At 36.7% G+C, this 26,974-nt stretch overlaps 2 protein-coding genes and 1 long non-coding RNA gene across 13 annotated transcripts in view; 2 read left to right on the forward strand and 1 right to left on the reverse strand.

Annotated features, from left to right (window-relative positions):
- LOC123871876 ((E3-independent) E2 ubiquitin-conjugating enzyme) overlaps nucleotides 1-16,951 on the forward strand; it is a 32,684-nt gene extending 15,733 nt beyond the window's left edge. For 10 of the 11 annotated variants that reach the window (XM_045915875.1, XM_045915877.1, XM_045915882.1 and 7 more), the window contains exons 17-25: nucleotides 428-637; nucleotides 1,558-1,663; nucleotides 2,358-2,466; nucleotides 3,987-4,076; nucleotides 8,011-8,132; nucleotides 9,017-9,252; nucleotides 9,841-10,038; nucleotides 10,442-10,592; nucleotides 11,028-16,951. In XM_045915875.1, the coding sequence (XP_045771831.1) occupies nucleotides 428-637; nucleotides 1,558-1,663; nucleotides 2,358-2,466; nucleotides 3,987-4,076; nucleotides 8,011-8,132; nucleotides 9,017-9,252; nucleotides 9,841-10,038; nucleotides 10,442-10,592; nucleotides 11,028-11,356 (1,551 nt within the window). In that variant the 3' untranslated portion in view covers nucleotides 11,357-16,951. The remainder of the gene's footprint in view (nucleotides 1-427; nucleotides 638-1,557; nucleotides 1,664-2,357; nucleotides 2,467-3,986; nucleotides 4,077-8,010; nucleotides 8,133-9,016; nucleotides 9,253-9,840; nucleotides 10,039-10,441; nucleotides 10,593-11,027) is intronic. The other variant, XM_045915885.1, reaches the window with a different exon arrangement.
- The window catches only part of LOC123871914, a 575,184-nt gene that overhangs the window by 461,935 nt on the left and 86,275 nt on the right, over nucleotides 1-26,974 (forward strand). The window lies entirely within an intron of this gene.
- On the reverse strand, nucleotides 20,710-25,523 carry LOC123871890 (transmembrane protein 104 homolog). Its single transcript, XM_045915931.1, has 5 exons — nucleotides 25,203-25,523; nucleotides 24,508-24,720; nucleotides 23,330-23,583; nucleotides 22,345-22,550; nucleotides 20,710-21,663 (listed from the first exon to the last, which is right to left on the reverse strand). Exons 1-5 carry the CDS (start codon nucleotides 25,278-25,280, stop codon nucleotides 20,903-20,905), a joined length of 1,512 nt encoding a protein of 503 aa, XP_045771887.1. The 5' UTR covers nucleotides 25,281-25,523; the 3' UTR covers nucleotides 20,710-20,902.

The raw sequence follows: 26,974 nt of genomic DNA on the forward strand, positions 1-26,974 counted from the left end.
TCTCTGTCTAAAAGTAATGACGACATAAAATACAAACCTTTGTTGGTGTGGATTAGTGTTAATATTTCTTTTAGGGTTTGACTTTTTATCTCAGATAATTAAAAAGTTCCCACGGGATTTGAAAACCTTATTCCACGCGAAGGAAATTGCAAGCATCATATGATAAAAATTGTTTGTCTGTCTCAAATTAATGACTACAAAAATATAATATATATTTTAGGGACAGTGGATCAATAATAATTTGTGCTAGTTTTGTTAGGTTTACTAAATTATTTTAAATTATTTTTAGTTGTAAGTGTCTAACTAAAACTTTGTAATTAATAATTAGTGTAAAAAACTAGTCGTAAGCTGCTTCCAATAAAAAAATTATTTATTTATTTATTATATATATGTTGACGTGAATGTTTAGTGTAAATATTTATTTTAGGGTTTGCTAGAACGCGTACGCGAACGCGGCGCGAGCACGCCGCGCGCGGGCGAAAGGCGCGTACACGAGCAATTCGTGCGGCTCTTCACGCCCGGCGGCGCTGACGACCCTCCCTCCGAGCCGCCGCTCGACGAGCTCGACACCATCATGGTGGACGATAAGCCCTTCAAACCCATTATAGTCGCCAATGTTACTGTGGAACCTATGGAGGTAAGTTAAGGTTCCGTACCTCAAAAGGAAAAACGGAACCCTTATAGGATCACTTTGTTGTCTGTCTGTCTGTCTATCTCTCCGTCTGTCCGTCCGTCCGTTAGTCGTGTCTGTCAAGAAAACCTAAAGGGTACTTCCCGTTGACTTAGAATCATGAAATTTGGCAGGTAGGTAGGTCTTATAGCACAAGTACAGGAATAAATCTGAAAACGGCGAATTTGTGGTCACATCATTTAAAAAAAATTAAAATATGTTTCAACTTTCAAAGTAATCTAACTATACCAAGTGGGATATCATATGAAAGGAATAAATCTGAAAACCGGGAATTTGTGGTTACGTCATTAAAAAAAAGATGTGTTTCAATTTCTAAAGTAAGATAACTATACCAAGTGGGGTATTATATGAAAGGGCTTTACCTGTACATTCTAAAACAGATTTTTATTTATTTCTATGCATAAATAGTTTTTGATTTATCGTGCAAAGTGTCGGAAAAAATACCCGAGTATGGAACCCTCGGTGCGCGAGTCTGTCTCGCACTTGGCTGGTTTTTTTGCGGGATAGATATTAATGGATATGTGCAAAAGTTTTTCTATGTGTCCATTAGACCGCGATTACACCTGTAAGTTTTACTCACGTAAGTAGCTTACATGATTAACTTACGACTTTACTAATGTAAACACTCTTATAAGAACACTAGCGGCCTGCCCTAGGTTATTCTTACTCAAAGAGTTCCTTTGAGTAAAAATTTATTAGTATTATTAGTAAGTATAAGATTTAACCTTTTACCAACGTTGATAGAAATCGACGTAGAAACTACACCTAGACAGTGTTAAAGTTAAATAAAATAGAAAAAGTCAAACTTTTGTAAATATTTTGATTTATCAGGGTCTGGTGATCGAACATTATCTTAACGTTTTCAGGTAGAAATAGATTCACCAAAGAAATCTCTCTTTTTGAACATCGAACCTGCTCAATCGTCAAGTTCGGGAACTAATTTTGCTCAAGAGAATGCCACAGCAGAAAACGGTAAAATTAATATTTTTATTGTTTTACTAGATGCTACCTGCGACTTTGTTCGCGTGGATTTAAGTTTTAAAAATCCCGTGGGAACTCTGCTTTTCCGGGGTAAAAATTTGCCTGTGTCGATTTCCGGGACGCAAGCTGCCCTTGTACCAAATTTCATATAAATCGATCAAACGGATGGGCCTTTAAGAATCCCTCGGGAACTTTTTGATTTCCAGGATAAAAAGTAGCCTATGTCCTTCCCGCAACCCCCTTGTTTTGTTGAATTTATGTTAGCGCTGCAATCGGTTCGGTTAAATTCTTTGGTTTGAGGCCTTTAAAAGAGACACCAAATAAAATATAGATCGATATATTACCCACTGCACAAGTATAATATTGGAGACCTTTTGACATGAAACCAACTGTAACTTACATGAATAACGTAGCAGGAGAGCTTAGTCGCAGAAGAGTCTCACAGTTGAGGATATACTCTTTTTTTTTTAAACTCTATATGCGAAAAGTTCGTATTAACCATTTTGAGGTACCAACCAATCACAGGCATGTTTTCAAAAAACATTCGAGTTTAGTTTGCACCCACTGGGATTTTTGTCTCTATCATTTGTATGGGGTTTCGTAACAGAGAGAGCGCTATACTAGCTTCTTTTCCCGGATAGAGTATAGGATCAGGCACTATAGAAATATACATTTCACTTGTTAGCGGGTGCTGTCGCGGACGCGGACGGCGAGGGCGGTGCGCGGAACGTGTGCTACAAGCTGTGCGCGCTCATACACCGACAGCTTGTCAAAGCGCACGCCGAAGTCAGCCGGTATGACATCATTATCACACTAATATGCTTTGTATTATTGTTTATTTAGAGACCCTACACACAAGCATTTCTGCAGCGTTTTATGGAACTTATTACACCACGACCACGTGACGCTAGTGCCGCGTGAATGCGTCCAGATTCGGTGCGTACATCGCGGCGTCTGCGCTACACATAATGTGTTCGACGAACGCGCGAACGCCTACGCATGCGAAACGCTAGTGTGTAGGGACTCGTGTGGTGATGCCTGCGACTTCGTGGAATTAGGCTTTTAAAAATCTCGTGGGACTCTTGAATCTTTCGCAATAAAAGTAGCCCATGTCACTCTCCAAGTTTTTAACTTAGCTATGCAAAAAAAAATTACGTCGATTCGTTGTGGTGTGCTTGAATAACAAATCAACAAGCGAACACACTTTCGCATTTATAACATTAATAGTAATATTTACAGCAATTTGACACAGCACGCTGCACATATTTACAACAACCCTGATTTGTTTTAGCTTTATATATAACTATTTCAAATGTCATTAAGTAACTTATTAACTATACGTCGCCGTGGAAGTATGGTGGTACAATTTACGTTTTATTAAAAGCGAAATGTAGATGGGACCTTTAAAATTCAACCATCAGATTATAGAAAGGACCATTCAATATCATCTATTCATGATTTCTGTCGTCTATATCTGTATCGTCGCTTAGTTTTAATGCCACGTAAGTCATTTTTCGGCGGTTTTAACTTTTTCGAAGCCTTTCGCTAGAGAATCGAGAGTCGCATCGTTTCGGCCAGTCAGATTCAAGAAAACGTCATATATAAACTGTTGAAGAATTTAAAAAGCAAGTGCACGGTACCCGTAACAACGCAAACCTCTGGAAAGAGCTTAGTTTTATTGCTCTCTTGTGAAGTTACTAATTTTGATTTACGTGGTGTTACTTAAATAACGGTATATTTCTGGAGTGGACGATCCACTCCACTCATGTTCGTTAAGACTGAGGACAAATCTAGCGGAATTCCGCTGATCTTCCGCAATATGAAAAATTTAAACGGTAAGAGAAGCCGATACGCTCGTAAGCGTCACATTAGTACGAACAAGATGCCAAATTAGGCTAAATAAATAAATAATAACTCTGTATTACACACAATTTATTCGCAAAAAAACATTTATACACAAAATCTCATGAAACCTCGCACATTTCCCCGCGTCGAATCGTTCGAATCGGAAGAAGATTTCATACACAGAATTCTGAAATTCGTTTTGTTCGGCGCGTTCGACTCGGATAAGTGTGCGTTCACCTTTTAAACAAGCGTACTTGTAAACATTTTATGTAAAATGTCAAAGACGCGATTTGAAAACGCGCAAAAAACGCGGCACAACTTAACCATAAAATCCCGCGCATTTTTCCGCTAGATTTGTCCGTAGCCTTAATAATCGGATAGTTATAAATTTTCTAGTTTTAAGTTATCATAGGTTTGATATGGTATTATATCAAAATGTGGGATAACATCGGCGATTTGTTTTCCGCAGGAGAAGGCCGATAGAGCTGGCCGAATTCCTTAACAGATTAATGAAAAAGCAAAACGCGACCGCAGAGAACTTACCCTACCACTTTTCAATGTGAGCCGCCAATTTTTATTTTTTCTCCCATCCTTTGCATTCCTCGAGGTTATCTGTACATTGCAAAATGCATAATGCTACAACTTATATTATACAAGACATGCTTTTATTATACAACTTATATTATACAAGACATGCATACGACTGCAGCGATTTTTAGGGTTCCGTACCTCAAAAGGAAAAATGGAAGCCTTACAGGATCACTTTGTTGTCTGTCTGTCTGTCTGTCTGTCTGTCTGTCTGTCGTGTCTGTCAAGAAACCTATAGGGTACTTCCCGTTGACCTAGAATCATGAAATTTGGTAGGTGGGTAGGTCTTATAGCACAAGTACAGGAATAAAAAACCGCGAATTTCATCGCGGTTACAACATTTAATAAAATTAAAATGTGTTTCAATTTTCAAAATAAGATAACTATACCAAGTGGGGGTATCATATGATGGCTTTACCTGTACATCCTAAAACAGATTTTTATTTATTTTTCTGCATAATAGTTTTTGATTTATCGTGCAAAATGTTGAAAAAAATACCTGATTATAGAACCCTCAGTGTGCGAGTCTGACTCGCACGTGGCCAGTTTTTTTCTAGTCTGTTAGAATGTCTCAAAAATAATAATTTTGGCTTATTTCAAAATGTTTTAACAAAAATAACGGGTACTTACCACGAATAACGTGATGATTTTGAGTTATTAATATTTTGACCCAGTTGCATGAGTCCTAGTTACGACGGTGCAGTGCTGCGAGAGATGAAATTCATCATACCTGAACTCTAGAATATAGAAATCTCTAAAATGTAGAAATCGAAATATCTATGATTCAAAATCATCATATTAATCGTGGTATATACCCGTTATTTACATTAAAATATTTCTCAAAATTCTTTTTAATGGGGGTCTATTTAATATTGAAAAGCAGCTTAAGGTGTACATTGGTGTTGATATATGTTTGTATGTATAGATTCACAAATATAAAAGCCCAGTGCGTGTCAGAACACGCATAAGCTATAAGGTTCTGTAGCCATTCTAGTTGCTAAAAACTTTGTCGGTCATTATTTCTTAAAATCTATCTCTTCTACTCTGGTGCCTGTAGTATCTTCTGTCGCACTCATCAACAAGTACGAATTTTGTTTGCCGTGTAATATGACCGTTAAATGTCTATGGTATGATGTCATTGATTTATAAACATCGTTTGATCTAGGATTCGATTACAATAAAATGCGACTGGAACAATCGCAATCACCTCTGATTGGTTAACGCTCGCTCACTATTGGCTTACAATGCATTGTTGCAACAAGAGTACTGTAAATTGTTGTAAGTGTTTGATGCAAGTTTTCCTAAATCGACCAGCTGATTCCGTTATTAGATTATCAAACGCCGGAAAAACTGTCTTTGCGTTTATTTTGATATTTTTAAAGCGATTTTAATCAGAAATGGATATCTATAGATATCTGGATTTATAAAATTATAGAATATCTTGTGTGTAAGTTGTAATCGCAATAAGCTGGTTTGTTTATGTACAGATTTCCTTCAATGTTGCTTTTATTATTTTATATGTCTTGATTTTATGTTGTATATTATTTTTATATGATATGTGTATGTTTTTGTGCTATTTTTGTATAACCGATTTTCTCTACACGTGATGTCATTAAATGTGCATTGTTAAGTTCCTTTATGTCAAAACTTAACCATTTTGGAATGCTATCGCCAAGTCGTTGAAAATAAATTCGCATCACTTATATTAAACAAAGATCTTGAGTTGTCATAGTCTAATTTTATAGTAAAAATAAGGAAGACCTACCTCTTAAGCTTTTTAATTTAATTAATACGAGAGTCCAAACGTTTTACCTAGAACTTATCGAATTATCTTAAAATTTTCAGTTGAATCCAAAAAAAACTTCAAAGTACAATCTTCTTCAATATATTACTCATATATATAAGGAGATTGTGATTTTGTTGAAGGATAAAGAAATGTGGGTAGTACCACAGCCTAAAGAAATTCTTCGTACAGTTGGTCGATGGAGACGTCTAGAGAGAGCAATCGTGCAGGCTCACAGGGTGAGACGGGGGAGAAACACCGACTGGAAGACGTCGACAGAACAATCTTTTATTTTTAAGGTTCCGTACGTCCGAATGAAAAACGGAACAAAAAGGGTCACTCGTGTATCTATCTGGCTGTCTGACTATCCGCCTGTCACAGTCATATTACTCTGAATCTTCTAGACAGATTAAGTTGAAAATTCTTACAAATAAATTTCTGTGACCCGAAATAAGAACGCGTTATTACATAGATAGATTTTGAATAATTGGGGGTAAATTTTGGGGGCAAATTAAAAATGTAAAAAGGTTTAGAAACTGTATCGTGTGAATACCAAATAAAAGGGTTTGTTTATGAGAGTCCCAATCATATTTCTTTTATATTATGCAATTGGATTAATAAAATAAACAGTTTTTAAGTTAATCCAGAAAAGAGACGAAAATAGGAAAATAGGTCATTCTCCCCTTTTATCTCCAAATCTGAGTCTAAAATTGGAAAAAATACAGAAAACATAGTTCAAAAAACAGGAAACCTAGAAACATTCTAAGATCTCAAAATCATGGTAAATAGGATCGTCCATATCAAGATCGATACTAACCGGTTGTTTTTACGCTGTGGTAGTCCCATGAAAATTCATTACAACAAATCCCTATGCCATCTTAATTTTAGAATGCAAGAAGTATTTTTTCTCGTATATTTATTTACTGGCTCAAATACAATTCAAAAGAAGCACTTTACTAAAGTCTGTTCTTTTAAAGATGTTATAAATGTCTGTCTTTTATCTGATCCTGGAAATTTTTTATAATTAGTTTCTGAAAGATTTTCGACGTGTAGTATTCATGAGTTTATTAGTACAATTTTACATTATTATTTTTGTATTTTTGTAGTTTTTTATGAAAATAATCTATCTTTGAGCCATTAATTACTGTCTATTGTTTTAATATATTGTATTTTTAATTCAGTAGTTAGAAATCCAATAGCACCACATATCCCGTTTGCCCACTGACTAGTTTAATTTATGTTTTTCATTTTGGTAGATGACTCAATAAAAAAAGTGGTAAACTAACTTCTCTAACTTCGATATATTAGTTTGTGAGTGAATCCAAAATTAAATGAACCTAGTATCTGTCGCGTAGTGTAACATGTTAATATTATAAGTTTGTTTAATGTAAGTTTTGCGTATTTGTGAACCCCTGTGTAAGTCCAAATATAAAGTTTAGTTTGCATGACTATGACATTGTAAATGATCTAATTAGTGATGAATGATTTATATCAATATTCGTCGATGCTAGTATCGAACATGTGCTACTGTGCTAATGTAATTAAACCAAATAGGTCTCCATCTTTTATGGTACACAAAAAATGATTTAAGCAAGAAACTTAGAAAAAAATGTTCATTTGTGTCGCCTGTGCCTGCTTCACTTATTAATTTCAAAATGCCCTATCTCTTGCGTACTGTTGCTGTATATGTTTAGGAATGGGTGTATTCTTTCTTACGTTAAAGTTGTAACACTTTCTGCTCACAAGTTGCTGTAATGAAAAAATGAAAATGTAATGTCAACATCAGAATTAGGGGCCTATAGCACTGACACCATCATGCTCTTCCATTATTGGATAACATATGCACTGTTGAAGCAAAAACACTATAAATTCTGCCAAGCACAACAATCTATTATCGCAATTTGATAAACAACTTACGTGCTAACTCTCCTTGTAGGTCACAAGCATTCAAAAAGTTGACAGACAAAAGTCCCTGGTGAATCGGAAGCTTTTGCCTCGCAACGAATAATTATAGATTCTTTCACTAATTCTTTGCTAAGATTCCAAGTTACAACAAGATAATATAAATTCTTTTTTAATTAATAATATGGTGACAACAAAAGGTATTAACTTTCCATTTCAGTCAATACGGTGCACTGGTAGTGAGTATAGCTAACCAAGACGGCGACGCTGGCGAAGGCAAAACTAGCAATACGGACGCCAAGGAGGCTTCTACCATCACTGCCACGAAAACTGAAGGGAATGGTCAGTAGCCAATAATAATTAAACTAATAGGTCATAACAAGTAATACAAGTTATATTATGTCCAGAGTTCAGCAAAGTGGTGTATTGTCCCCCCTTGCTCTTAATACTATATATCAATGATGAAACTAAGAAAGTAACTTATTTGTAAGCTTGTGCATGACTAACATAAAACGTTTATATGAGGGGATGAATAATTTATTTATTTATTCACTAGCTGATGCCCGCAGCTTCGCCCGCGTGGATTGGTCAGATCCCCTGCAGCATCAGGATTGAGGAGTTGGACTCCAAATTTTTTATGAAACAATGTCGCAAAGTTCCTCTATCGATTAAAAAAGAAATGACGCAAATCGGTTCAGAAATCTCGGAGATTTCGGTGTACATAGGTAGAAAAACACAACTCCCTTTTTAAAAGTCGGTTAAAAAAGTAGCCTATTTTACGCCCTGGTCAATCCTCTACTTGCCTGTGAAAGTCCCGTCAAAATCGGTTCAGCCGTTCCAAAGATTAGCCTTTTCAAACAGACAGACAGACAGACAGACAGACAGACAGACAGACAGACAGACAGACAGACAGATAGACAGACAGACAGACAGATAGACAGACAGACAGACAGACAAAAATTTTAAAAACGTGTGATTCAGTTATGGTATCGTTCAAATAACCATATGAGCTTAATATGAGGTAGTTATTTCGAAATTACAGACAGACACTCCAATTTTATTTATTAGTATAGATCCCTATTCATGACACAAACCGGGCTTTACTCAAAATTTTAACAAAGGTCACAAATCTGTCTAGTTTAACTTAAAGTTCGAACAAAGTCAAGTACGCTCTGTAGATCTCAACTTTACTCTAGAAATTAAGTTTAACTTATTTTTTGTTTTAGCGCCGTCACCATCACCAGCTGCTGGTGAGACTGCACCATTGGCGACAGCGGAAGGTGACATAGACCCTGAAGCAACACTGGAGAAGCCCAATGACGGAGAAGGGTTCAATATACTGGAGTCCGCGCCCGCGTCGCATCGGTTCCGTCTGTCCATGCTGCAGCCTTCCGAGCCGAGGATCTTCTACTCGGCCGTTAAGCGGGAGATGAAGCTGCTAAAGAGCGATCTGCCTCCTGGGGTAAGATCTCTTGACTGGTTTCTTACGAGTTTTTTCTTATTGTAAAATTGTGTCTATAAGCCACAAACGGAGCTTTAGGGGTTCTAGAAAATTCTACCGTGTCATGGATAAAAAATCTAAATAGTAAACTGTGTTTTTAAGTTCACAATCTTTGAAGATTTTTCGATAAGAGTTCTTCTTCTGAATGAAAGGTATTAAAAACAATCAAATAGTTTTTCATGTTTACTGGAGTACAAAAACCCTTCTTTAGATTCGAAGTCTAAAAGAGATGAGTCTGCCGCCAACTGGTATATTTCGCTGCCAAGGTGAACCTGCCTGGGGTACAAAGTCAAGAACCCAGTTTTGATGAACTCATGCTCTCAAATAGAAATTACGCAAGCAATCAATTTTATTCATCGTGTCAGGAGCGTCGTCTTAATGAACGAATAGTTAAGGGCACGGCGTAACCTTTTATGAGACTATTTAACAAACTGATGCGCAGTTTGGCGAGATTTAAGTTATGAGTTCATACGCATTATCAATATTAATAAATAAAATGGGGAAATATTTTTTTCTGTAAAAGGTCATAAAATGATCCATGTTCAACAGGTGTGGGTCCGTGGCTACGAAGACCGCATCGACCTCATATCGCTGATGATAGCGGGGCCCGCGCGCACGCCGTACGAGGGCGGCCTGTTCGTGTTCGACGTGCAACTGGGCGGGGAGTACCCGCGCGCGCCGCCGCTGTGCCACTACCACTCTTATTGCTCCGATAGACTCAACCCCAACCTGTATGAAGATGGCAAGGTATGTTGGACCTACCATAGCATCCCCTCCATACATGGCATACCTCATACCGAAGCTCATCAACTTACAATCAGGAAAGTGCTGCTTTAACTGGCGGCCACAAGTATTGGCGAGGAGTAACTGGCGGCCATTACAAAAGGGGTTGCACAGCCTCAAAAAGAAAAAAAAGAACCGCTCATCGGTCAATATGTTTTTGTAACTAAAGACCCCTAAACCATCGACATCAATCGCATAATTGGACTGATAGACGCACACCGATCGATGGTCGATCCATTGATCCATAACGATAGTGTAACGATGTCGTTACACTGATCGATCTATTCTATCTATCGATATTTAATCATCCGGTTCGAAGGACCAACTTGTTTCAGTACAGTAATCGTGTATATTACTCTGTCTGCAGGTGTGCGTGTCTCTACTGGGCACGTGGTCGGGGCGCGGCGTGGAGGTGTGGGGCAAGGACTCGTCGCTGCTGCAGGTCATCGTGTCTCTGCAGGGGCTCATCCTCAACGCCGAACCCTACTTCAACGAGGCGGGCTACGAGAAGCAGAAGGGTGAGTATCACACTAATACTATGAAGGCGAAAGTTTGTGTGTATCTATGTTTGGTACTGTTTCACGCGAAAACTACTGGACGGATTTGGCTGAAACTTGAAATGGAGATATATAATATCCTGGATCAGCTACTTTTTAACCCGGAAAATCAAGAGTCCCCACGGGATTTTGAAAAACAAATCCACGCGGACAAAGTCGCGGGCATCAGCTAGTAATGTGTAAATTTTAAGAACTCATTCGATTTGCTCTATACGTCAACTGTCATGTCAAAAGTGCGGTTCACCCTTAAATGCAAGTCTGAAATACTATAAACACACCAATTGTTCTGTGCGCTAATATAACCACCCCTCATACAAAAGAGATGTCTATTTGCAATAAGTTATATACATCCTATACAGATACCTCCAGTAACTCACATCAATTTATTATTTTCAGGCACACAACAAGGCACGGAAAACTCCCGCATGTACAACGAGATGGTGCTTCTAAAACTAGTCCAATCCATGACGAAGATGCTCGCGAACCCGCCCGAGCCGTTCCGCGAGGAAATACTGCAACACTTACGCACTAACTCCGCAGATCTGTGCCGCCGTTTGGAGGGACTCGTGGCCCTCTCCAACGGCGAGCCCACGGATGTACCTCCCCCGGATTACCCATTAATTCCCGCTTCTAGAGGATTCTGTCTCACCCTACGTTCCTCGCTTGAGTCGTTCCGCAACGCGCTCCGTCGCAACGACATAAATGTACCCGCTTCCAACTTATAGCCCAGTTTGTAGCACTAGATAGCTTTAGAAACTAATTGTACCCTTTGTGGGGTTGCCAAAACTTCTAACACTCAATGCATACTTATACCAAATACACTCATAGTCTATGGTCGGTCATGACTGTCCTAATGTACAGTCAAAGACCGTAATTCGTTTAGCACATTAATTATCATATTCGCGTGGCACGGTTATGCGCTCTTATTACGTTTTACAGTACATTTCGCATTCATATTGTTTAAACACACACAATGTGCGTGGCCTGCTTATAGAAAAAGGACATAAGTCCGACTGGTATTTGATGCAATAGTTATATATCTACTCTATACTTGTGACTTACAACAAGACACACACACACACAAAAAGTTCGAAACAAAAAAGTGCTCACACGTTTACATACAACTGCCCAAAAAAGGAGTATAATGTTTTCGGGGGTTATGTGAGTTTCTCTATTCTACCATAACTCCTAAATGCCTCAACCGATTTGGATGTATGGGATATCTTTAGAATCCTTACATCATCTGTAATGATGTTTTATATGCTATGTTTTTTTTTTATTTGGTATGGCAGGGCAGTCATATTAAAAAAAATATAATGAGACTTGTTCGTTTAACAGGGCATGTTTATTGCATTGTCTGTTGGGTACAACTGTAATTGCACCTTAGTATAAAAGTCTTAGTGAATTTATTATTGCTCTCTAATACAATGCCGCTCGGATTTTTATTTATGACCTTGGCGATTAGTAGTCTTGCTTGTATAGTAAGTCAAATTAGTTCAGATCACCATACATTACATAACAAGATAAAACTAAAAAATACGCGCTGGATTGAGAGTCCTGCTTAAAAATCGCTTTAAAGGCTAAGGCATACCCAAATACTGCTCTAAATATAAAACAAGCAATGGTTCACTTTTCATAGATTATTTTATATCCGTATCTGCAAAGTACAACTTTGTACTAAAATCCAGTCACCGTATTGGATTTGTCAAGAAATAATTTAATTTATGAGCCCTTACTAGCCTTCGCGAAATGCTTAGCCGACGACAATCTTATTGTTTACTAGCTTTTTCCGAGATTTCGTTCGCGTAATTAATATCTTTAGCATTCGAGGATAATGTAACTGTGTATCAGTGAAAGAATTTTCAGAATTGGATCATTCGGGAGATTACCCCTTGATGTAACTTACATACCTCTTAATAATATTAGTGTAGATCAAAATGAAATGAGTTGATTACTTACGAGGGTATAAATCGTGCGCTGATAATTAGAATTGTTTCAATGAAAACTATTAAGTACTAAAATAATTGTTTTTTTTTTATATTTTACATATTTCAAAATACCTATCTATTAATTATTATTTGCATGTAAAAGAGCAAAAATCGATTATTGATATCGATATTTACTTACAATTAAAATATGAGTCATGTCATTCGATTTCAAATGAATCTATAATAATTGAATTTGGCAACCCCATTTTATAGTTAAGAGCGCCGAGCGTAATCGTTATCCGCAAAATAGCCAAGGAGCTGGTGGCAGTAAAGTTTAAAGGATTTTATCTTCAGACTGATTTATTTGACTATTTATTGAAATCACATCATAAATGTTAAAAATGTTAATTCGGCTACTTCTTTAAGTGTATTAAAAATATTCTGAAACTAGATGATGTCCGCGACTTCGTCCGTATGGATTTAGGTTTTTAAAAATCCCGTAGGAACTTTGCGCTTCTCCGGATCGATCGGATAGCCTATATCCGGGATGCTAGCTATCTTTGTATCGGTTAAACGGTTGGACTGTAGCAGACAGACAAACATTTTCGTATTTATATTAGTAAGGATTATTGCCGCCTTGAATTTAATATTACTTGATTTTGTCTACGGCTTCGCCCGGAAATCTGGGGGCTACGGTTTATTCATATTTAAAAAACAAAACAAACTTTAATAACATTAAATTCGTATTATTAAAGTAAAAAATATATCTGATTGTTTTCTGTATTCACTCCTTTTTTAGGGTTCCATACCTCAAAAAGATAAACGGAACCCTTATAACGGATCACTTTTTTGTCTGTCTGTCTGTCTGTTATGGTAATGAAAAGGTAATGGTGTATAGTCGGTTTTTGACAAGCTTATAAACAAGAGTTTTAAGTATTGGGGATAAAATCCTGTACGTAATTCAACCGCCAGCTCTTTCAATAATATACTCAGTAATCACAACAGTCCAGCTAGTTTCGATTCACACGCGAAAAGACGTAACAACCAATACACATACGAACATTTTGTAGTTATAGTATTTATTGTGATTGTACTTTTCGGATGTAGAAAATATATTTTAGATGTTCGAAAGCGAGTGATAGGTCTCGTTATTGTTATTATTGATATTAGTATTTTCGCTGATCAATACCCTGCCATTTACGATCGATTTGTTTAGAAATGAACCAAAAATGAAAAAGTAATTTATTGTAAAAGGTAATCGGGCATTTTGGACCCGCTTTACGAAAAGTTGCGAATATGAACCAAAATAGTTATAAATCGAACATAATATTGTAACCTTTTTGTATATATAAATATTGGATCCAAAATCAATGCCGGAATAAGGTTATTAAATATGGAAAACAATATAAATCGATAGCTTTCTTTCGTGGTACAAAAATTATTTGAATTTTTTCGTAATTCTCATGACCCACCATAACGCGACCTACTCGTATGTCATTGAAGATCAGAGTCGTATTTGAATACATACTGTTAATTTCGCTTTACTAACAGCTTGTCAGTGTTATAAGAATCGTGGTTTGTTCATTCGTATTATCTAGATACAATCACTAGTTTTAGATTCCTACCATTTTTTATAGATATTATAATAGGTAACGTAGCAGATTCTGTTGTAGACAATCTCTACAATTGACAGGGTCTAGTGTTATCCTTTTCCGTAGGGAGCAATATGAATGAGATAGTAATATATTTACACCTGTCACTTTAGAGACTGTATGCAACAGAATTAGCCACAACTTTGTTTGGATATTTCTAAACGAATCGCGTCGATTCACCTTGCATATTACATTCGAATTTGTTTCTCATATTGCTAGATAATATGAAAGTTAACAGTTCGATTCAGTAAATAAATATTATTCATTAAATTGTAATAAAATAAATTAATAGGAATGTTTCGATTTTATTGTAATTACTATTAGAACTATTAATTAGTTATTATTAATGCATGATTATAATATTATTATTTATTTTGTTTAAAAATAATGTCTATTTTTTTAATAATTCGACGTCTTGTTATTTTATTACATTATACGTGTACTTATTTTGAAATAAAGGCCGGTGCAAACGAACCGTTGCGATGCGAAAGCTTAAAGATATCGGAAAATATTATTGTAGAAGGCAAAGTTTATTTTTGTGGAACCCGAGCGGGATTCTACCTGAGTGTAGCGAGGGATTCAAAGGCACAAGAAACAAAAACTTTGCTTCGTGTGATACATACAACTTTTCACTTCATTAGTTCAAAAAGGGCGCCTTTGCTGTCTAAAACCAGTGAGCAAAAGTCGTTTTTGCTCTTTGACTTTGGCTGATTGGTTTTAGACAGCAAAGATGCCCATTTTTGAGCTAGTGAGGTGAAAAGTTGTATATATCACACGATAGCAAACTTTTGTCGGCTATACAGTGAACATTTGCTCAAATCAAAATGTTTCTATCTTCCCTATTAGCTCGTCTCAACAGATATAGAAACATTTGATAGCTTATTGTTCTGCATAACTTCCCTACTTTACAAATACAAAGAAATCAAAATAAACTATGGCGGCTGGATATCAGGCATTTTCAGCTCCGGGCCGTAGCTTGGAAATAGATAGTCTAGTGGGTCAAGTCCTTTATAAAGTTGCTACAAATATTATGGCAAGATTCCGACATTGGCTATTTCTGTATAAACCGTGCCTAAAACAACTTTCTAAACGAATTTTAATTGTTTCCCATGTGTGAATGATACAATATATTATACTGTAATGATATGATTTTTGATGAGATGAAATGTATGGTTAGGAGAACTCATTCTTCTTCATAATATAATTATTATAATTTTTATTATGTTTTTTAGTTGTTTCGTTTTTACAGTGAAAACTATTAATTTATAATATTATGTAAAATAATGTGTTATATTATGTAATTTGCTATTGTTTAAATAGTTTGGCGCTGTTATAAAACAACTTGTAACATAGGTACCTACATAGTTTGTTTAAAAAATATTGTTCTTTTATGTCATCAATATTAGCAAGGTTTTGCTGTATAGAACATTCACAACATACAGTTGTATAGAATCTCTAAAATGAAATCAATAAGTGTAAAAGTAATGCTGTTTTCTGTGTAGTACAGAAGTTGTGTATCTAGTGCTATCCTTTTCCGCAGGAAGAACCATGAAAGAGACAGCGATATATTTAGACCTCTGTCTTTTGAGATTAGAGATTGCTTACAACCGATTTAGCACGATTGTAAACACGATCTCTAAACTAAATTGATAGATCTAATCTAGCACTATCCTTTTCCGCAGGAAGCACCATGAAAGAGACAGCGATATATTTGAGATTGTTTACAACCGATTTAGCACTACTATGGCACAGCCTCTAATCTAAACTAACAATCTAATCTAGTGTTATCCTCTTCCGCAGGAAACATTATGAAAGAGATAGCACAATATTTAGATCTATCATTTCAGTTTAGATATTGCGTAGAACCGATTATCATCAATGTTTATTTAATGCAATGCGCGTATACTCTATTAAATAAAATATATGAAATTTCTGCTGTCAGTTTATTATAAAAATTGGTCAAAAATGTTTTGCCGTGCGCCGATTTCTATCCAATAGTTGACATTTTACTGTTTATTACAGTAAATGTTGACAACAGGAATTGAAATTGTATTATATTTGTAACATTACCCAGTGTACTGTTGTGCTATTTTAGTGTTACCAAACTTTGATACGTTGCGCTAATCGTTTACTAATTGACTAATCATGTCCTTGGCGTAATACAAACAGTTTTAGCATGGCTACCAATAAGGAAACAGGCAAATTCCGATTAGTTTTTTTTACTAAAACTTGTCGATGCTTTTGCTCTATCTATTTGGTTACTCGAAGTGTGACGCGAAAACGGGAGTGTCTGCTCCGCCGCGCTGTTTGCCAGTCAATCCTTCGCGCGGTACGGTACCAATCAACAGATACATCGCAACCACCTGTCGTCCAAAGCTAGAGATCTTTTTACTTGAAATGACACTTATAAAGAGTGTTTATATTAGTAAATTAACCATGTAAGCTATTTACGTGAGTAAAACTTGCAGATGTGATTGCGGCCTTATGATATTGACCAATATCGGTTAGGATTGTCGTAATGCAATTCTCTAGTTTGGTAACACACGGGCTGTTGTTAAAATAGGAACGTTTTCATTAGTGCTATAGGATTGCCCTCGGTGGGTGTAAGGCGCTTGCACAAATACGATGTAACTTCATGCCAAAGTCAATTGAGCTATGGAAGGCTTCTCCGTCGCTTGTGTACGTGATAAGTGACTACTACGTGTAATAATGATAAAAATAAATAATTCTTCAACCTCGGTATCATGTTTTATTTCAACATCTCTATATATAAGTATAGTTCGCGACAGGTCGAGACACAGCACACCACCCGCGCTCTGCCGTACCGGGTTAGGCCCGGTCTCCACCTAAGCGGAGAGGGGAGATGTGTTCAGTCGACCAATCAGGTTCATAATAGACATAGATGTATATGAATTAGCCTTTCCCATACAATTCCATCCGCAAAACTACGCTTGAATCTTACGTCATCGTCATTGACAAAGTCAATAGACATTTGCAAATTCTATTGACTTTTTGAGCGCGTTTTTTATCTTCGAAGGGCCTATCCATATACATCGATGATAATAGATGACACGAAAATCACGGCGTTTTTTAAAAATCTGATTGGTTGACTGTACACATCTCCGCTCCGCTTAGGTGAAGACCGGACCTTAGCGCGGGGGCTGTGCGGGGCGTCCCCATCCCGATTGCCATCTCGACCTGTCACGTACTATAGGTACCTACCTATTATATTTGGCGTAGAGTTAGAAGATTCGCCTCAGGACTTTCTACTAGAAGATTCGCCTCAAGACTTTCTACTAGAAGATTCGCCTCAAGACTTTCTATGATTATACTTACCAAACTGTGGAGCTGAAAACCTTGAGAACAGAAGCAGCATTAATTTGACAATGAATGAGTTGTTTGATACAACTAGGTGGAAGTCAAATGCCACCAAAACCCAAGCGCGTTTATATACCGCAAAACCGAATCTGCGGACGAATTCCCTGTAGTTCTGTCAACAGGCACTCCCAGTCTCATTCACAGGTCGCTGTGTTTAATACCGCACGGCATAATCGCAAAGTATATCATGCTGCTTTGGGATAGGATACTATCCTGAGAATCCTACCTGGCTAGCGACCACACAGTCAGGGCTGGGGCACATATGGCGGAGCGCAGCGCAGAGCATTTTTCACAGTCAAAATTATCGACATTGTCCTCATTGAATTAATGTCTAAAATCAATTGTGTATCCGTGCGGATACTCGCGCAGTCCCGCGCGTGCTCGCGCATTCTCTAGTATAAATTCGCATAGTGCGTCACACGATTAGAAAACTTCGCGGGCATGCTCTGCGCTGCGCTCCGCCATATGTGCGCCGGCTCTCACGCAAAACATCTCATGTGGTCCGGCTGTGAGCTGGAAAGCCAGTTACCCCTGATGGTTAATGCCTGTGGCAATTAGGTCTGTTATCTCTGCTGCATCATTCGACAAATTCTTGAACAGCCGGCAACGCATTTGCGGTTCCTCTAGTGCTGCAAATGTTCATAGGAGGTTATCACTTAAAAGTCATGAGACCGGCCTGCCCGCGAAATTCAAATTTAATTTGGTTTTTCGCAATTTGTAAACTAATACGACAACGTAGGCTTATGGTTATTTTATTTGCGACAATGGCAATATCATCCTCACAGGTTTATATAAAAATCTTTACTTGAAAAGGTCCAGTTTAAGAAATAAATTAAAATATCGACTAATTTAAATAGTCGTTGTATTAGTTTAAACCAAATTAAATTTGAATTTCGCGGGCAGGCCGGTCTCATGACCCTTAACATCAGGTGACCTGACCAGCCTGCTCATTTACTCGCTATTTTTATTTAATAAAAACAACTAGTAGGATAACTGGACTGGATAGGACGACTTCCTCGTAGTTCTGTTGAGTCCGCTGAGTCTGTTTTGCGGTACATAAATACGCTTGTTTATCATCAATTTTCTCTCTGAAGTATAGGGAAGGCTGTGACAACAGCAGCTGGATCGCACGCAACGTATATTAAGTTTTAGGTAATTATTTTAATAAGAAATTAAAAAAAAAGTACAACACGCAAAATAAAAATTTATTCAGTAAAAATATTTCGCACTATAAAATTAAACACATATCAGTCAATGTATTTACAATATTGTATCATGTATAGGTAAGTACAAGTATATAACAATTATTATTTCATTTTACACAGACTACATAATTACGTGATAGGTTTATTTGAATATACATTTTTTTGATAATAATTATTTTTTATTGTCATTTTGTCTCATGGCGTACATTTCCTGGCCAAAATATCAATCTATCTGAAATCTTTCGATAACTCACATGGACAATGTTGCTAAATTACGTACGCAAAAATTCTCGCAGAATTCTGTGACATATCGTTTTATGAAAGCCCGCACGCATTCTCAAAAACAACGCCCGAACGTACCAACTTTCATCAAAATCGGTTAAACTGTTGGGCCGTGAAAAACTAGCAGACAGACAGACTTTTAGATGTTATAATATTATATTAGTATGGATAATCTACCAAATGCATAAAACCTTATCTAAATTTTAAATACCTACCTTTTTTACAAATTAACGGCCAAAATTAATCATTAATCCTATCTTTAATCTGTCGATAAATTACTTGGCAACGTTGTTACACTTATTTTGTAAAAAAAATTATAACTTATTTTGATAATAAATCAATCATGGTTGTTAAGTAATCGACAGATTACAGAATATACATTGATTATATTAATTTTGCACTTAGATCACAGCGTTTATAAAGAGTACCAATTTAAGTTACAATACAAATTAAAATGCAAGTAAAACATGGAATGTAATAAAAAAGCAATTGTACGCGTTTCGATTCAAAATAGTATCACAATTTTTTATACATAAATAATTGCAACACTGATCTGAGCTCAATGAATGTGTAATTAAGTCTAAATCAACGTCATAATTGCAATAAAATTAAATGAACACATTCAAACAACTAGAGATCACAATATAAAAATATATTCTTAAAAATACCTTTATAATATTATGAACTATGTAGGTAATATTATCGAATACAAAATTATGCTAAATTAGCAATATATATATACCTAACACTATATTATTATATTCTGTGCTAATAGGGAAAACTTTGGTTAGGTATAAAAGTTTCGAGGATTGCCACGGAAAAGAAGGAAGCGCGTCAAAGCTCACGAAATCACACCTGGCCGGCTAGTATGGGCAGTAGATAAAAATTATATCCCACGATTATATCCACTGATGTCATAGAAATCAGTGGATATAATCGGGGATAGGTATAATTTTTATCTACTGCCCATGCTAGCCGGGCTGGAGAAAGAGTGGAGTTGAGAACACTTGACCGGTCGAAAATGCAACTTCGCCTAAATCAACATTATGGAGAGAAGAGCCTAGCCCTTAAAATTGTATGATCATTTCCGAATTACTGGTTGAAATCTGTGACGATTTTAAAACTTAAATCTAAAATAACAGGGAAGACTTTTCTATTTCAATTCCTTAGACCGCGCGGTTTTGACACAGGCTACAACTTTGTAAATACTAAGTTAATTCATGAAAAAATCGTCCTAAAAATTTAAAATTTGAGCGTTCAATTCATCTTTATTTCTATTTTCTAGTCTTAGCACCATACAGAAGGATTTTTTACGACAAAAAAGACAAATCATCACACTAATATTATAAAGGCGAAAGTTTGTGTGTATGTGTATGTGTGTGGGTGTGTGTGTATGTTTGTTACTCCTTCACGCAAAAACTACTAGACGGATTTGGCTGAAATTTGGAATGGAGATAGATAATATCCTGGATTAGCACATAGGCTACTTTTTATCCCGGAAAATCAAAGAGTTCTCATGGGATTTCGAAAAACCCAAATCCATGCGGGCGAATTCGCGGGCATCGGCTAGTAAAAAATAAAAACCTATTCTAATCCCTTTATAACCTCTCGCACTGCCAAGGGTCACTGGTAGAGATCTCTTATAGAGATAAGTGCTTCCCTGTCCATTTTTTCTTTCTTTTTCTCTTTACTGTTACAACTTACTGGTACAAATAAATAAATAAAAAGACGGCGCTATCGACAGATTACGGATAGATTGTTTGTTACTAACTTCGGCTGTTAGCCACATTGTGCTTTACATTTTAAAATCGCAAAACGTCTCGGTGTCATGATTTCTTTTCAAACATATTTACAGACACCAAAATTATACAAACGAAGGACCATAGTAACACAAAAATGGCCCACGCCATATTGGAAAACGGACTTTTATATTTATTTACAACACCGTAACCGAGCAAAGTCGAGCAATGTCGTCTAGCAGAGAGTACTAGGCAAGTAGGCATCAAGTACTGTATGCCAGTGCCCGCATACGACCCAGTAAACCTTATCAACATACTGATATCTTCTAGAAAGTATGTCAGCAATAATGGCGGTACGACAGCTACAATCGGAAACAATAATTTCCTCAAAATAAAATTATACGACTCTAACCTGCTAGTATCGAGAAATAAACTCTGTAAATTATTCCGTAAAGTAATCGCAATTATACGAAAACTGGTAGACAAAGTAAACACTGGGAACAACGCTAGGAAGTACTCGACGATTTCCAAAAATATATTTTCGTTATCCGTAGGAACGAAATTCAAAGTGTACAAATCGTTAAGTTGCGCGAACGCGAACGCGCCCGTGAAAGCGAGAAGGAGATAGAAGATGCTTATTAATCCATAGTCCAGAGCGAGATGCAAGCCTAAATGGCTCTTTCCTCTGATGGGGCTGATGAGAGCTGGTAAGGAATGATGGCACATGAAGGAGTAGACGCAAGCTCCGAAGAGTGTGGGCATTCCGGTGACGTCGAACGCGGGCGGTTTGCCTTGAGGACCGTTTGCTATGAGCAGGTGGATTGCCATTGTGATCATTATGGCAAATGCTGAAATAAAAGATACGCGTTATGTAATATTACAATTCATTGGGGTTTTCATCGGGGTTGGGGCCCCAGGCATGTGGTCAAATTTTTAACTAAATGCTCCCAGGAGAAAAAAAATTGTCCGACTTGATGGCGCCATTTAATTTATTAATTATTTATTTTATTTAATTAGAACGGACTTTTTAAGTCCAATTCCATACATCTTGGTCAATAAAATTTGACAGCGTCTTTACGCGTCTACGTCTATAGCTACGTAACTAGCCACGGCCGTAGCATTTCACCAGAACAGACCAGTGGGGTGATTCGCTAACCAAGTCTCTAACACTGAATGATAGCCACAGAGCACATTTTTTAATCCATTGAAGGTTTTCTACAAAAAATATTTTAATATCACCCAGAGAAGCAGCATGTACGAGTAGAAACAACCACCCACAGTGGCTATCATTAATTGTTAGACACTGAGTTAGTGAATCACCCCACTGAGACAATAATTAAGACACAAACTCCCAAATTGCCCTTGCAGGTATTCAAACCCTACAGCTCCTACGACCACAATGCTCACCACTGGTTCAGGGAGATCGTCAAAGGTTTTGCTTTTTTTATCAATAAGTTATTTTTGTTTTTAAAATCTTATGGTAAGAAGTGCTTCCCTGCCTTCCTGAATTGAATGTCACTTTTACTTACCAAGCCAGCGCATCCCGGATGTGAACAACTGGAGATACTTGGTTTTCTGCACGTTGAAGAACACAAATGGTCCCATAGCTCCGAAAAATGTTAGCAATGCGACCCTGTAGCAGTCAAAGCGGGTGTAGGTTGGTTCTGATGTGTTGTGGAAACATGGTAGTATATCCCAGTCCGTCATGTTTGTGAGGTTTGCGGGTACTGATGAACTGTGAAAGAAAATAAATTTAATATCACCATCAATCCATCATCTTTTCATCACGCAATATGGGACTCAAGTCATTTATGTTTTAAAAATATCATTAGTTCTAACTAAACTGAAAGTTTATTTAACAACTGAATAAAGATTGTTTTATTTTTATTTTACCCATACACTATTCAAAATGATACAGTGATCGATTTTCAACCACTCTCATATACCAAATAATACTGTTTGTGCAGAAATAGGTTTTTTTTTTAAATTCAGTGGGAACTCTTTGATTTTCCAGGATAGCTGCTCCCCTCCTTCCGCTCCCCCTATAACACAGTAAAACAGGAGATATAATTTCTATTAGCTTTAGAATTCTCCATGTCTCCATGGCTGTTGGGGCAGACAACCTTCAGCCTTGGATGGTGACGGCGGAGGACCGTGTGTGGTGGCGTGCTCAAACAAGCTGATTGATTGATTTAAGCCTCGATAGCTCAACGGTTAAAGGAGCAGACTGAAATCCGAAAGGTTCAAACCCCACCCGTTGAACTATTGTCATACCTTAGATAGACATAGATATCATACCTTAGATAGACATAGATAGATAGATGAAATCTTTTTGCACACAATAACATGAAAAGGAACACAACACACAAAAGGAAGAAAACTTAGTTCCTTAGAATCCTTAGTTGGAGGGGAAAGGAGAATATTAGCCAGCATGATAAACTTGGCTCATATTCTTTTTTTTTTTAACTGATTGATTACAATTGTGGTTAATATTAGTATCTATAACATACTCACCATACAACATCCATCAAGGATTTCGCGACTGCCGCGGAATATATCGAGAGGTCGCCATACAGATACACGCAGAGTGTGCAATAGAACATAGTCCGGCCGGCTTTGTTCAGGAACAGGTTGGCCATCTCGCCTAACTCCACTCGCTTGTCCAGGCTGTAATACCGCGAGGGTATGACGTCGCCACAAACTAGCGGGTCTTCTAGCTCGTTGGTTTGAGAAGTCGTCGGTTCTTCGTCTGATTCGTTTTCTGTAATCTGAATTTTTTTATATATAATGTATATTTATTAAACTTATAGAGTATACAGGGCATTTTTATTAGATTCAGTATCACAAAAACTACAGTCAGTAACGCAGTTTTACTGACTGCGTTAACTTATTACAGTTATCTAATAAAACTATAGGTAGGGTACAAAAAATATGTAATGCTATAAATTGATGCATGTTTTTAAGGTGGACTTAAAAATTCCATAGCCAAATATGAATATATTATAATACAATACATATAAACTTATTTGAAACCCTTATTGAATTGCAGTAAGAAGTACACAAAAAAAATATTATTAATTGTTATTTTAAGTACTAATAGTTAAGAAATGAAAATATAATTATTATCATACTATGTCTGGTTAAAACTAAGCTAAGTGTAATATTCAAAGTTCTTACAAAATAGGTATTTTTTTATGGTTAAGTAGGTAAATTTTTTGAATCAGCATTAATTTTGACAACTAGTCAATTTTTATGTCTTGTTTGTTTGGCCTAGATATTATTGACGCAAATAGCAAAATTTTTGCAGTCAGCATTAAACCTTTTGAGGTAGGTACACTTTAGAAGGTGGATTCTTTGTAAGGCCGACTAAAAAAAAAACCTTATTTATTACTTATTGTTTGATGTGAATTAGCTCGTCCCACAAATAGATTTACTTAACTAATCTACCTACCTAACACAATTTTGTCTGTGCACTCCCTTGCTTTGTTGAGGTTGGTTGTAGACACCATTTTAATTTATCAGACACACACGTCATGGGGCCCAGTTTTTACTTGAAAGGGAAGCAGAGAACTATATGATTGATGGTGTGAAAAAATTATCACACCATCTCTTAAAAATCTGATTGGTCGACTGAACACATCTCTAACTCTGCTTAGGTGGAAACCAGCCCTAACAGACAACAATCAACTCACACTATTTCTCTTAATAAACTGCAGCCTTTTCCACTTGAACACTGCATTGGCGCACGCCATGGTTTCTATCACATATGTAGCATTCATGAAACTCATGAAGGCCAGGAACACCAGGGATATGGTGCTGAGTCCCCATCCTGCTCTAGCAAACGCTGCTGGAAGCGTGAGGGCGCCTGTACCAACTATTAGGTTGAATATGTATATCAGTCCAACCTGAAATTAACCATAATATAAATGTTTCATTGTCTGAAATGGTCAGAACAGCTTGAACTTATAATATATAAAGGAGAATAACTTATAATTAGATAAGGCTAGCTTTAAATTTTATTGTAACACTAGCTGATGCCCCGACTTCATCTGCATGGATTCAGGTTTTTGAACATCCCAAGGGAACTCTTTAAATTTACAGGACAAAATGTAGCCCTTGTTACTCTCCAGGTCTTTAACTGCAGAACTAGATGAATCAACAAACCAAGAAACTAACACACTTTTGTATTTATAAAATGGGTAGGCACTGACTTAAGGGGCATGAGACCAGCTTGACCAATTTCGCGGGCAGGTCGGTCGCTTCGCCCTTAAGATAGTTTAATTATAAAATAGGTGTATTTTGTTTTTGTGATCAATAAATATTGAATTTATAATTTACGTTATTTACATACAAACTAACAAACCCCATATGAATAGTTATAACTCACCCATATAGAATATTGATCTCCGTTTTCGGTGAGAGGCATCCTGAATATTTTTCTTAAAATCCACGGTCGACGCGGCATGTTACCAATAAACACCTGGACATTATGCGTGACGCGATTTTTAAAGGGAGATAACCAATTAAAAATTTATCTCGCATTTATTGAATTGTAGCACTTTCGTATTACCATTAAATCTAATTTTCTAAACTCAAATTACTTACAAATAATTTATAATATTTTTTTACACTTTGTGGTTTATGGTTTATTTTTCTTTTGTGTTTTTTTTAGGTACCTACAGATACAGAGTCAGACAAGGATTTTTTCTTTGGCACTTGAATGACATTGACATTTGACAAGGGGCGTAGAGTTGTAGAACAAAGGCTGCTAGCAATAAGAATCTGCTCAATTTTAGGGAATATATAGAATTAATTTCTTAAACTGAACCCTTTCAAGAAAAGATTTTTATATAAACCTGTGAGGATGATACTGCTACTGTCGCAATTAAAATACCATAAGCCTACGTTGTCGTATTAGTTTACAAATTGGGAAAAAACCAAATTAAATTTGAATTTCGCGGGCAGGCCCGTCTCATGCACCATAACGAATACTTTTCGCACAAGTGCGATACAAATCTATGTCTTCGTGCGATACGGTCTACGCATTCGACAACTACAGCAAATACCTTCTTGCAAGTATTTTGAGCTCTGATCGTATTTAGCCATGGTATTTTTTTGTACTTTTAATTCGAAACCTTTGTATTCAGTTTTGCAAGTACGTGGGAAGAGCCACCCCTATAAACCATCTCTTTTGATGATAATACAAGTGTAAATTAAAAAATTATAACACCCCCGACAAGTGAAGGTTACAGTAACTAGAAAAGACCGAAAAGACCTGATAACTTTCAAACGGCTGAACTGATTTTCTTGGACTATTCCGCGCCTACGATCTAAAGTATCTGAGTTTTCCAAAACATCATTTTCAAATAAATAATTATGTATTTAGGCAACGTCCATCTTGACAGCTTGACATTTTGTCAATTGACATTATATTATGAACCTAGCGGTTATCTAACCTTCTTTTCTACAAGAAAACTAGAAAAGAGCTCATAACTCTTAAACGGCTGAACCAATTTTTTTGGATTATAGCTAAGAACACTCTCGATCATGATGCCACCTTTCAAACAAAAAAAAAGTAAATTAAAATCGGTCCATTCGTTTAGGCGCTACGATGCCACAGACAGATACACAGATACACAGACACACAGATACACACGTCAAACTTATAACACCCCTCTTTTTGGGTCGGGGGTTAATAAAACAGAGACGCTCTACGTGCGCTCTACATAGGTACACCTCTACACAGCGCGCAATGCGCATGCTTGTTTGTTACTATACAGAGAAAACCGAGAAAACGTCGCTTTGCTCGCTCCTACCAATGCAATGCTAGATATAGATATAAAGACTGTATTATATAAATCAAGTACTCTTTATATCATACGATACGAGTTACGACTGATGCTTTATGCTACTACTATGTCTGACTCTATAAAGCAAAAGGCAAAATGCTCCAAAATGTATTCGCTATTGGCCAAAATCCATTGTCGCAGAAAGAATGCCGGTCAACCTATCTAGTTACCATAAATTTGATCAATCAAAACAATCGAGATTGTAGCAATGATTGTTGAAGCTTTTCCGTAATCAACCAGCAGCTCATGGTTCATGTTCATGGTGGAAAAAGAATTTCGCCGAAGGTGGATTCCACTAACCTTAGGGCTT

The sequence above is a fragment of the Maniola jurtina genome, chromosome 14 (genome assembly GCF_905333055.1).
Source record: "Maniola jurtina chromosome 14, ilManJurt1.1, whole genome shotgun sequence".
Lineage (NCBI taxonomy): Eukaryota > Metazoa > Arthropoda > Insecta > Lepidoptera > Nymphalidae > Maniola > Maniola jurtina.

What these genes read in the sequence shown, in the direction of transcription:
- LOC123871890 (XM_045915931.1), bottom strand. Translation starts at nt 25,280, where the DNA reads ATGCCGCGTCGACCGTGGATTTTAAGAAAAATATTCAGGATGCCTCTC. An exon ending in AGTTTATTAAGAGAAATAGT is followed by an intron (nt 23,584 to 24,507) that starts GTGAGTTGATTG and finishes AAAAAAATTCAG; the next exon opens with ATTACAGAAAACGAATCAGA. An exon ending in TCCTTGATGGATGTTGTATG is followed by an intron (nt 22,551 to 23,329) that starts GTGAGTATGTTA and finishes TTTCTTTCACAG; the next exon opens with TTCATCAGTACCCGCAAACC.